At 44.8% G+C, this 13,008-nt stretch overlaps 1 protein-coding gene across 17 annotated transcripts in view; it reads right to left on the bottom strand.

Annotated features, from left to right (window-relative positions):
* The window catches only part of PLEKHA6 (pleckstrin homology domain containing A6), a 185,965-nt gene that overhangs the window by 43,635 nt on the left and 129,322 nt on the right, over positions 1–13,008 (bottom strand). For 10 of the 17 annotated variants that reach the window (XM_081914529.1, XM_081914539.1, XM_081914538.1 and 7 more), the window contains 4 exons: positions 5,963–6,138; positions 4,567–5,061; positions 2,357–2,867; positions 981–1,067 (listed from right to left, as the gene is read on the bottom strand). In XM_081914529.1, the coding sequence (XP_081770655.1) occupies positions 981–1,067; positions 2,357–2,867; positions 4,567–5,061; positions 5,963–6,138 (1,269 nt within the window). Of the gene's footprint in view, positions 1–980; positions 1,068–2,356; positions 2,868–4,566; positions 5,062–5,962; positions 6,139–8,906; positions 10,972–13,008 lie in introns of those variants that run through there. The other 7 variants (XM_081914531.1, XM_081914530.1, XM_081914532.1 and 4 more) reach the window with 5 other exon arrangements.

The following is a 13,008-nucleotide window of genomic DNA, read 5'->3' as shown; positions in this document are numbered from 1 at the left end:
GGGCTGCCAAAGCAATACATCCTTGGAATAGGGGAGGAATCCCAGAGGAAAAATGTGCTCTTCCAACAAGCCCTTTTCTGCATTAGGGTTGCCACTGTAGCAATGGGCAAGGTGCTGCTCATTTAAGGACAGGGATTGGGAACCTGTGGTCCTCCAGAAGTTGTTTGGACTCAAGCTCCCATCAACCCTGGACCATTGGCTACAATGGCCGAGGTTCATGTGAGTCTCACAACATTGGGAAGGCCACAGGTTCCCCACCCCTGATTTAGGGGAGCAAAATGGTACCAAGTTGCTAGGTCAAAACTCTGAACAGCAGCTCATGATCACTAAAGGGAAATGTTTGAGTTAAGCTTGCAGCAGCAATGAGCACTGTGCCTCAGTTTATATTCCACAGTGGCCTGGTGGGCAAGCCAGGATGGAGGCTTCCGTTCTGCCATGCAGATGTAGCTTGTGATGTGAAAGGAAGCCTCTGCTTTAACTCCTGATTGAAGCTTTTTATTTATTAATTGTGGAAAAAGGAGAATCACATGGATGATGCTTCTGGGCAACTGTGGGTGGACCCATTTTACATTACATACTACTCCTCTTGCAGGATGCTAACAAAGCACCGAATGTAAAAACTGGGGGCTGAATGTGTGAACAGGAGCTGTTTCACAATCTCTATAAATCACATGCCTATTTCCCTCCTTGCTCTGCCAAAAAAGGGCAGCCCTGTCTTCAACAGAATTATCTGTCAGTTTGCATAGTCACGGTGCATTACATATCCAGACTGGTCTCACACTGCTGGTCTCACACAGCTAACATATCCCTGTAGACTGAAACACTAGAGAATATGACTGTTACAGGACAGTGGTTTCATGTCCAGGAAGAAATTGCCCATTGCATAATAACATCCTTCACCCCACCTCTGAATTAGATCCCAACCTTGGGAAGGAAACCCAGCATCCCTAGTGGAATGCTGGGATGCCAATGGGACATACCATTTTGTCGTGGACCGTAGGGGATGCTGGATAGTTGAAGGGGAACATTCCTGCAGGGACAGGCCTCCTGTCACCCAGATAATCATACTGAGGAAAGAGAAGAAACCACACACATGCATGAAGAAGGCTCATATCACTGTAGGGTGACCATAGTCCATGCTACCTTTCCCCACAATACGGAACAGTTGGCACAGCCCACAATGGAGACAACAGGCAAGTCAAAGGAATTGCCCAGGGTTATTCGGTCAGGGTGAGGGACAGGTCAATGGTAGGAGGGCCAAGGAGTTGTGGCCAAGACATAAGAACAACTAAGATGCTCTTGGAAAAGAGGAGTTGGTTCTACAAGCTGGGAGTACAGTTCTGTTAGGAGAAGAGGAAAAGAAGGGGCAGGTTTTCCCCCAGGCTCCTACCCTTGGAACCTCCAATGCCACTCAGTTCCTGGGCTGCTCTCACCCTCAGTTCTGCCTGATACTCACTAATATTGGTCTGCACAATGAACCATGTTCTAAAGTTTCACCAGCAACCTTTTCAACATGTCGTGCTGACTGTGTGCTCCCGGCACAGTTAACGTGCCAGTTCTGTTTAGCCTGAACATGCGACTCCAGTACCTCAATTCAATTGGGAGTTCTGAATCCCCTATACCTCATGTTTCAACTGAGTCTGGCCCAGACTCTTATTTTTTATTTCTGGGACAAGTGAAATAAAACACAGAATTGGAAGATGTCGTATTTTCTTTTATATGTGTAGGTTTTAAAAACTTCTCCCCTGGTTGTAGGCCTTGGGGAAAAGACTTTTCTCCTCCCTAAACTGTTGAATAATATATCGGTCAGACTTACTCTTACTTTTTTTCCGGAGCAGTGGCTGCATTGGTCTTTGGTACTAAAAAAAAGTTCTCTGTTTATTTATTTGAAAGTAACGCCATCACACTCAGTGGGACTTGTTTCTAACTAGATATGCATTGAATAGGGAATTCTAAACCATGAGGAAGCAGGGTGGTCTCCATTCCAGATCAGTTAACCCAGAATAGTTTTGTCTCTGGCTCCAGCCATCATCAGTTCTGGCTCTGCCCAACACTGGCACATGAGCCAAAACAAGTAATCAATTGAGGAAATGCAGCCCTCAACAGAAAAAACCGATGTTGTCCATGACTGCCTCTCCTCACCTTCATCAAAGCTAGTGTGCCTTCCCACTCCTGCCATGGTAATTTCCCCTCACCCTTCCTAATGCTCCTCAGTCTCAATACACAGCATATACAAACACAGGTAATGAGGTCACTAAGACTGTGCTAATATTCCCTCAGTGCGCAGCTTCAGTACTCCCCCAAAGAGTGGCAGGAAGCCCCAAAGGTAGGAGCGGAGACCACGAGGGAGGGTTACCTTTGGTGAACTGACCGATCGCCTCATCATGTATGTCGTCGGCTCCGCATAAATCTCCTCACTCCGGGGAGGCACTCTTTCAAAGCGGGCGCTCGGCGACCTGACAGGGGAGTATACTCTGGCTCGAGTGTAGGAGCCTTGGCTCGGCGAGCGGGGGACCGACCGGGAGCGAGGCTGGAGGGACATCCTGCGCAAGGAGCCTGAGGCGGCATCCATTTCGTCATAGTATACGGGCGGCCGGGTCGGGCCTGACATCCAGATGGGAACGTCCTGCCTGCCGTAGCCTGGCTGCTCTTTCCAGTCCCTCAGCTGGTAGGAGCCGCTGTTGCGGAAGGAGTGGCGCTTGTCGTCGACAGTCCACTGAGGGCTCACACGCTCAAAGGCAGGCATAGAGCAGATGCTGTCGGGACGCACCCCAGGAGGGTAGTATTGGTAATCTTCAGAGTACTGAGGTGAGTAGGGGGGATAGTAGTCAGGGACTCTTCGGGACATCGGGTAGAACCTGGTGGGGCTATACGGCCAGAAGGAAAGAATGAGGACGACAAATGCAAACCCTGAGTTTGCAAAGCAATTTTAGCATCATCTGCCCTACCTTACCCATCTTTCTATCTTTGTACCAAAATCCACAGAGGATATAAATCTAGTGCAGATCTTATTTTTCTTTTCTCTCTCTTTTTTCTATTGGTTTTCACATATTGCATTACAATACAGATGTGCCAAAGCCAACACCATTTCCTCCCCATCCCCCCATCCCTTTATATTTCTATTTCCTGAACCCATCATATTATATTCTTTTCTCCTTCCTCCCACTTCCCTCCACCCCCACTCGATTTCCTCCACATTATACAATTTACAATAATCTTTGCATTCTACAATCTTCTCAAATCATCTATATATTATTATTATCTTTCCTTACTATTTTTTCTTCCATCCAGTACTTCACATTTTAACCTAGGCATATTAGCGTATCTTTTTTTGAGCAATATTTTGCCATATATTCATCAAAACATTTCCACTCCTTTTTTAATTTTTGATTCGACTGATTTCTTATTATAGCAGTTATTAGAGCAGAGGATATAAATCTAGTGCAGATCTTATTTTTCATACTTACGTCCTAGTGGTTCCCTCTTACCCCCCAACTATACTGCAGATTAAACAGCAGAGATGGCACAATATCTTCTCACTATTAATGCTGTTTGCTGGTGTGTCATGAATTATTATCCTTATTAATGATTAAGGCTGCACATATTTTCTTTGCAAATGAGCTGCCTGCTTGAGTAACATAGTATTAAGTTTTCTTTTCAAAAAAGAAATAAAAAGCATACTGAGGATTAAAGGGTTCAATTCTGATGAAAGCCATGATGCCTGCTGGGTTAAAGCTCTGGTTCTTTGTCAGGGGAGATTCCAATGTTGCAGCCTCCATGTAGAGGTCATAAGAAACACTTCCCAATGGAAGCAGTTTTATACAAGAGGGCTCTGTACCTTTGTATCATGTGAGCCACCCATGCTAGCACAGCAGATTCGTAGCACTGTGCTGAACAGCCTCCTCCACACAACTGGGCCAATCCGTTTCACAAATATTACAGCTCTCATGTGGAATTGCCACATGGTTTGGGACAGTTAAAAATGAAATGTCCTCAGCACTTACAGTCCTCCTAGGACCCTCTGGTTGGGAGAAGAGGGGAGAATCACAATAACTATATTGATTTAAACCTGAAGTGTACACATCACTTTCTAACCTTCTCTCAGATTATATCCACACCATACATTTAAAACCACCTCTTTCACCACAAAAGCCCATGCTTTACTGCTGAATCAGAGCAAATGGTAGTCTGAGGAAAACTGAAATTGCCATTTGTTCTGATTCAGTGTTAAAGAATGGGATTTCATAGGGAAAGCGATGTGGCAAAAAAAGGGGGCAGAAGTGTTTGGACATGGAGCTTTAAAGCGCAGACCTGCACCTAGAAAACAAGGGGCAAAAGGTATAAGTGTGGATGAGCCCTTAGAATCATGGGTTCCCCTAAAGTATCCTGGGAAATGTAGTCCTTAACAAGCTACAGTTCCAAGACCCTTGGGGGAGGGTGGGAAGCCATAGCTCTTAAGACTCCTATAAGTGCATAATGCAGATGTGATGCCTTGTGTTTAGTGGGATTCCTCCCTTATTTAATTTGCAGAAAAGCTATATCCATGCCTAGCTTGAATCACCTCACCTATGGAGATCCTCAGGAGGTGGAGCCCCACGGCGCAAGTTCACCCACTGCTGCAGCTGTGTCATGGAGCTCTTCCTCTGGGCAATCTTCTCAGGATTGGTGCGCGGAGCAAAACTCCGACGAGGCATAGCACTCTCACCATCGTGCTGTGGGAAGGCCATGCTGCCTGGCCGGCTAGGAGATGAGTACTGCCAGCCATTTGGCTGAGTGGACCTCTCCACTCCAGCAGGCAGGCGGGAAGCATCAGGATAAGGGCTTCCAGGTTCAGAGGGCATTTCTTGGCTGCCAATGCCGTTGGCTTTCACCAGAGGCTCCTTCTTGCTCTCAGTTCGCTCGGTTTTCCTGTCAATCTTCTCAGAGCCACGCCCGTCTCCTTCACCTCTGGTCTTGGCTTCTGGGTCAGTTTTGGCAGCCTCTCTGGTAGGGACACTGCGGTGGTGGTGGTGCTGGTGGTTCCTGCTGGGAGGGATGTTCTCAGAATCAGTCTTCTCGTGCCTGATAAGCATGGGAAAGTAGAAATGGCCACAAACGGTCATGGCTCTCATTCTGAACAACATAGAAAATGTGCACTAGCCTATGAATGATTCTAGTTCGCCTCCTGAAAGCACATTGCTGCTAACTTTGTAGCTCTGATATGGCCCCGAGGGGGGGGGGGACACTAGACATTGCACTCTCCCAATAAGCTTTCTTTTTCAAGTTGATTTCCAAAGCTATGTTTCCTGTCATCCCATTCAAAGAGCCTCAATGCCTTTTAAATGTTACCTATTTTAGAGAGTTTCCATACTTTTCTGCAGGATCTGTGAACCTTACTTATAACGATGACTTGGTCTCACAAATTTAAAGGACCAGAGGAAACATCTTAATGGAGAGGCAGAGAAACTATGTGACTTGAACGCAATAGAACACCCCGGGCTACCCCAGTTGTCCCAAGCACTAAAAGATTATGGTGCCTCCCCAATTCAAAATGAAAACAATACTAACCCATAAAATAAAATTTCAAAGTAATAAAAAATTAAAGCATAATTTATTGCAACAGATGACAGGATCTGCTTTCCTTGCATTATTTTGATCAAAAGTTAGTAGGGCGCCCTCCTAGTTTAGGTGGGGATAATAAAAAGATAACGTGAAAATGGGAGATTATACAGTGGACTGTAAGGAAATCTAGCCTAGTTCTGATTTTTGCCATGATAACAACTTTGATCCTTTAAGGGGGGGGGGAGAAACCATAATTTTTTGGGTGCTTTTACTTTACTGTTTTTCCAAAGACATAGCTAATGCCAACTGAGATCTCAGGACGTTGACTATTATAGTCCAACAACATCTAGAGAGTGCTATTTGGTTACCCCTATAGTTTTGGACCACATGCTACATAGATTCCCCCCCCCCAATAACTGACCTCTGAGCAGGTGGGATTTGCACCCGGGCAGCTTCACCCATGGCTTGAATCCAGGATTCCTGCTCCTCGTTGTTCTCTGCACTGAAGAAGTAAGTCCGGATGCCTGCGTGCTCAGCCTGGGGAGAGAGGGACTTCTTGTTATTCCCTGGTGTCTCTTCCATCCAGCACACAGTCACCTGTGGAGCAGGTAGAAATGGAGAAAGGGGAGAGAAGAGAAGAGAAGAGAAGAGAAGAGAAGAGAAGAGAAGAGAAGAGAAGAGAAGAGAAGAGAAGAGAAGTCACCAATTAGTCTCTGCAGCATTAGCTTGAGGTCACCAAGGATTATAGGATAAATTGTGCCCTCTTTCATTTGGCATAATTTCCAGCATATACTGGATTGGCTACTATAGTTTCAACCAACTTTTATTTTCTAGTTTTCAGCTGGGGAAAATTGAAGTGAAAAAGCATGTTTTTAGGCCATAATGGCTATAGTTTAGCTTTATATGCATTTGTCCTTGGTGGTGGTGGGTGGATTTAAAAGGGGATTAGGCAAATTCATGGAGGAGAGGGCTATCAATGGCTATTCCTTGGAGGCAGCTATGTTTCTGAATACCAGTTGCTGGAAACCACAGGAGGGAGAGTGCTTTTGTGTTTGAATCCTGCTGGGGAGGGGTTCCCCCCAGACATCTGATTGGTCACTGTGAGAACAGGATGCTGGAAAATTTGCCTTTTAATATATTGATAAATCCCAGTTTCTGAGCAGCTTAATCACAGGAGTGACACCAAAGGTCAAAATTCCTATCCAGAGACACCTTCATTAAACCCACCCAGCAACATGCAAACCCCTCCCCTCCCATTGCTGGAAAAGGCCCCTCCCACCTGCCTACCAACCCCGTTTCCAACACCAATACACTTGTTTACATGCATGGGTCCACATGCAGCAGAGGAATAGCATGCAAAAATCAACCTCAACATAGAACCCATCACCCCAGATCAGTGTACACCTGTGCATGCATGCAAGGAATTGAAAATGCTCTTTTTTCCATTAGCTTTCTGGAGAGGTAGTAAAGTAGAACTGCCTTTTTCTAAGTGGTGGTTAGGAATGCTGTTGCAACTTTGAATTGTTGTAATATAGGTGCTTTAATATTTTCTGATGGTTTTAATGTATTTATTGTTGTAAGCCCACCCTGAGATTACTTGATGGTGACATGTGGGATAGAAGTTTTACAAATAAATTAAAATAAATGCATCATCACTGAATAAAAGCTATGTTGCCTAATATTATCTGGAGTACTTGTTAACTAATGACAATGGTTTTAACTGTGGCCAGAAACAAGGGGAGGTGTGTATCCCTTTACATTTTAATGATTTGGCTGCCTCACCCATTGCAAAAATGGGGGGACACTGTATCCCCTCCCCTATAAAAAGTCACTGGGGCTGGAGACTGACAATATGGGAGTCAGGGTCAACTATAGCTCCCTATGTTGAGTCAAAACAAGAGTGAGATTTCCTATGGATCTACTGATCCAACCACCTTGGTATTTAAATCTGCCTTCCTGATGAAACATAGGAAAAGAAAATACTTTTGTATTCCTTTCCAAATGCTTATCTCACAGGAGGCAGTGACAGCCACCAACTTGGACGGCTTGAAAAGAGGATTAGACATGGAGGTGGTGGCTCTGGAGGCAATAGCGCTTCTGAATACCAGTTGCTGGTAACCTCAGGAGGGCAGCGCTCATGTCCTCCTTGCAGATTTCCAACAGGCAACGGGTTGGCCACTGTGAAAATAGGATGCTGGACTAGATAGGCCAATAGTTCAACTGCAGACTGACCATATTTATTTGACTATAGGAAGAAGCCCTTCAAGAGGCAGGAATTATCAGGGCACCATTCCAAGGATATATACGCCACTTGTATGTGCCATCAAACATCTTCTCCAGTTCAATGTTATATCCAGTCGATCTTTGCTCCACAGAAATCACTGAGAGCCGCTTAGGGTTGATCCCTCTTTATTAGCAGAGGCCATTTTCCCATCTTGCTAGAGTGCAGCAAAGCCTAGGAAATGGTTTTTATATATCATGCTGCTTTGATTCTTAGTCTCTGAGGTGTATATAGGAGATGAAGACTTGCAAAAAACAAAGACATGTCTTGTACAGCATCGAAATGTTGGCACCCAACATCTTCAAAGAATACCATCCTAGGCCAGACCTTAATATGGCTCCAGGCCCAGATAAAAAATATTTCCAATCCAAACTCTTAACCCAAATTGGACCAGCTTATTGTTGACGCTTCTATCATTTGCAACATATCCATTCAATTGACACTGAAATCTTTCCAGATCTTTTCCTTTCCCTTTTATCATGAACACCTTATTTTGTATTACAGTATAGTTTTCTGGTTTTGTGCTTTCACATTTGTTTGGTTTTCGTTATGTAAGAAAACTCCCCTCTTAGTGATTTTTATTATTATTTTATTTCAGTTGAATGTATTTCAGAAGAAACGTACAGCACAATTTATTCATTTATTTAGTTTTGCCCATCAATTTTGGTTAATGATCAGTGGCCACTCATCAACCTAGTGAGATCTGAGGGTTCTTGCAAATCTGCCTTTTTGACTGACATTTTGCTGAGCCAGATCAATATCTTCAGTACATATACTCTACACCAAGAGCCAAGGATTAGGTTTGAAAGCTTGGCTATTATGAAGACATATAACACAAGGCAGACATATTCCGAGATTGCGCAATGTCATTAGGTTACATACCTCTGTACTTTCACCAGTCTCCATTGTTTAGGAATTTCTAGGTGTTTGATGAGCCTAATGAAGAAATCCAGGATTTCCTCACTGCAATTTTATCTGGGAAATGATTGGAGGTGAATAAAGCATGCGGGACAATTTGCACTCATCCAAGCTTTGTCTTTCCTTTCTGGCATGCATGCGTTTGGAAAAGGAAGGAAAATACTACCTATTTGGTGCCTGGGTGATGGCACTGCAGACGGGTTATCAGAAGAGATCTCCTGTCCGGGGGCATCCTCACGCGGAAAAAGAGGGAAGACAGAGAACAGGTCAGCCACACCCAACAAGCAATCCAATGGGGAGAAGTCTCAAGCAGGCGAAGCGTAGCAGGAGCAGAGTTGACTGCCGTGGAAGGGAAGCTGAAGCAGAACTGGAAGGGCTGTAGCTTAGCAGCAGAGCATCTGCTTTGCATGCAGAAGGTCCCGGGTTCAATCCCCAGCATCTGTGGTAGGGCTGGGAATGTTCCCTGCCAGAAACTCTGGGAGAGATGCTGCCGGTCAATGTAGACAATACCGAGATAGATGGGCAAATGGTCTGACTCAGTATACTACAGCGTCCTGTGTAACTGGGCACATGCCAGATGCATTATGAGTCTAAGGCTGAAGGATCACATTGGCCCTGTTTGAGCTTAAAATAATCAAAGAGAAAATTGGGGGAGCCGATTCCTCTCCATCTCAGCCCATGGAACAGGCCTGAGCCAGTATCCTGCTAGGCAAGGGGAAATGCAGATATGCAAGGGTTGCAGCAGCAGGGCATGCCATAAACAATATTGCAGCATGAATGTGGGATGAAGGAAATGAACAATACTATTTAGGTCTATCTATTCGGAACAATCTAAGTCTATCCATCCTACGAGAAACTTTATTGTGGGTTGGTTATCTAATCCCCCTTAATAATAAACAAAGGAACAAAACACAGAAGCAACCAGAGACTATTCTCTGCTACCTTACTAATCAACACATGTCTGGATCTGGGGGATGCTACAAGAATCAGCATCTAAGACTGAAAGCCATACTTACTTGGTAATCAGCCCCATAATATGCCATAAGGATGCCTATGACCCAACTATAAGGTTCCTTACCCAAAGTGCTCAACAGATCATTAATAATGGTATCATCAGTCCTCTGCAGCATGGGTGCACATTGAGTTCTTAGAAGTATCTCCAGGCTGAGGGGAGCATGTAAATGTGACCCAAATCCCTACTTCACTGGAGTGGTTGGACAACACTTTTTTTATCAAAGCTCGGTGCGGTAGGACCCAAATGAAGATGCTTGTGCCCTAAAACGGATCCTTGCTTTGTTAGTAATCTGGGATCTGACAGCCCATCCAACACCACTGGTGCCAATAAAGCTTTCCAGAGGGCAAGCTCAGGCTTCTTCTCAAGGTGACACTATAGAGAGAAAAGAGGGTCCCTGTGCGCACATCTGAGCCAGAGGCAGGCAAGATGCCCAGACAAGCATACTTCAAAGCTCATCTGTTTCTAATGGAGCCACAGCATCTCTAGCTAAACATTCTTCTTTTCTCTTCCCCCTCTATGGGGCAGGCAGGAATGTTAGTAAAAAAACAACCCCACATATCAATAGTTTCTGGTTCTTAAAACATCCCTGTCCCATTTCAGTTCCATTTATTCTCATTAAGAGAGCATAGATACCATAGCACACCCCTGGGACATCTGAACTAGAGCTTTATGGTGCTATTTCAACAAGCAGTAAGTAGCTTGCATGCAGTATAATGGAAGAGCCCTCTAAAGGGATGCCTATAAACAAAATGATTTAGGAATGTAACGTATGGATTGGTTGGTTTGTGTTCACATCATGAATCTTATTGGGTCTACTAAGATTTGTTTTGCATAGGTAGGAAGACCTCTCAAGCACCCCGATTTGAAGCTAGTGTTTCTAAACTCTCCCTCATTAATTTTCAATGTCCCTGATTTATTTATGCTTTTTTAAAAAACAGGAAACATGATGTTGTGTATTAGATCACATTGTTTAGAGACTTAGGATCTGTATCCCTCATTCAAAAGGGAAACTGGATGTGTGAGTCTGCACATGAAAAAAGTTGGCACATAAATATATTGACTCAGCCTTGGGCTGTTACAGCAAAAAGCAACTTGGTAGTCCAGGCAAAGCTTCCCAGCTCTTCTTTGTTCATCCCTCAAAACTAACTCACAATAACCAATGTGTGACACCCTTCCAGCAACAAGGAGTTGTGCAGGTACTCCTGGAACAGTGCCACATCCCTTAGTATGACTTCTCCTCTTTCCTGCAATGTTGGGGATGACTTCTCCTCTTTCCTGCAATGTCCCTTGCATGGATGGCATGTTTACATCACCTCTAGTCTCCCCACCTGCTCCCCCCAGATCTAGTGCAGCAGGGCAGAGAGCTGCTGCTGTTGCTCTAGTGCGAGGAGGCATCACCCACCATCAGGACAGAAGGAATGTTTCTGTGACTAAGGGGCAAATGCTCAGGCTTTCCTTCCAAAGTGGGGCTGGCTGAAGAGGCACATGCATTTCAAATAATCAGCACCTGCTATACCTCCCCTGTTAGTTGAATCATGCAGGAATTCAGACCTGTGGCAACTCCGAGGAGCAAAGGCAGACCAAGTAGCTTTAGGCTGTGATATGAGCAAAATTGGATGTGCCACTCCCGCATACTAGAAAAATTCAGCCACTCACTGGATAATAGGCATGAAACTGAGCCCCTGTGGCGTATTGGTTAGAGCAGCCATCCACAACCTGATGCCCGCCACATATTTCAGACTACAACGTCTGTGCTAACTGGGAGGGATGGGAGTTGCAGTTCAAAGCATCTGGAGAGCACCAGGTTGGGAAAGGCTAGGTTAGACTGCAGCACTTGGGTCAGGGAGATCTGGGTCCAGTCATCATCCTCATATGGAGGGGAAAAGCCATAATCTCTGAGGCCATCAAGAATGCCACCCCAAACTCATTGGGAGAAAGAGAAATATACATATGTAATGGATAAATATATGAATAAGGCACATTTACAAACACCATTCCTTGTCCCGTGCAATGTTTTTTGTGAAACTAAGTTATTTAACAATCTAAAGCATTTTCCAAGGTCAGTGTTTCCCAAGACTGTACAGCATGAGTACTTGTGTATTAAAAGGGAAGAAAATAATGTCCACTGGCAAAGCACCTCTCCTCCACCACCCAACAATGCCCTGTGCACAATCAACCATTTTAGAAATAAACAAGCAAATAAATATTAAAATCTTGTTTGGGGAAAAATGTATGGAAGATAGTTTTCAACATTTCAAAATTAAGCAAAGGGTTCCTCCTCCCAGATGTCCAATGTGAGACTCCTACCCACAGCCTTTGAGTTGAGCTCAACTACCATTGTGGGTTTGATAAATGAGAACAGCGAGGGCTCCTGCAGCTCTTCAGCATTTTTCCGGCTTGTATGCACAGCCTTCCTAGTAAATATGTCTGTCAACAAGACGTGCTTCCCTCTCAGATGCTGAGGCTCAGAAACAGCCTCAAAGTCCCTGCAAGCAAGCTTGAGGGACCACAGTCAAGCATCCGGAAATAATGTACTTTAGCTGCTGTGCTCTTCCCTTTTGGCCAGTCCTCCCTCTGCAACAACTCCTCAGTGCTATTAGTCAGAGGGCGTGAATATCTCTCCTAGGCAGCTTGGTGGGGACCACACAGAACTGCGCTTTTTAAAGAACAAAAAACCAGAATCTCCAACAACAACTCAGTCTTGTGTCTAAAGACCACTGCAGATCAATCTTCCAGTATCACAGAAGACTTCTATGAAAGAACATCTTCCAAAGGAAAATGAGAAGTGGGTGATGGTATCCCTGAATGTGCTGCTCATTACTTCCTGTTGCAATACTTAGGGACAGACAGGAAACCTGTGGCCTTTCAGGTGTTACTGGACTCCGATACCCATCAGCCCCAACCAGCATGGCTCCGGGTCAGGGCTGATGTGAGCTGTAGTCCAGCAACCTCAGGAGGGCTGCATTGCGTTTAAGGTTAATAACCTCCCCAGCCTCATGTCCCCCATCATCAGTATCGTGAGCATCATCATCAGCAATAACTATTCAATACATTTCACACATGTCAGCAGCGGTTACAATGGCCCTGAAAGGTAGTAGGTCCGTGTTATCATTCTCATATTGCATAGGTGTCAGGCTGAGGGTAACAGAAGAATGGCTTTCCTAAATTCAAACCTGTTGAGCTGCAGTGAGATTTGAAGTGGATACTTCTAGGTTCATGTCCCAGTCCCTTAAAGACTTCACAACAAAGGAAA

This window comes from Podarcis melisellensis (genome assembly GCF_964234715.1).
Source record: "Podarcis melisellensis genome assembly, chromosome: 6".
NCBI classification, from domain to species: Eukaryota; Metazoa; Chordata; class Lepidosauria; order Squamata; family Lacertidae; genus Podarcis; species Podarcis melisellensis.
Note: the sequence above shows the minus strand (reverse complement) of the source record. Positions and strands in the feature narration are given on the sequence as shown.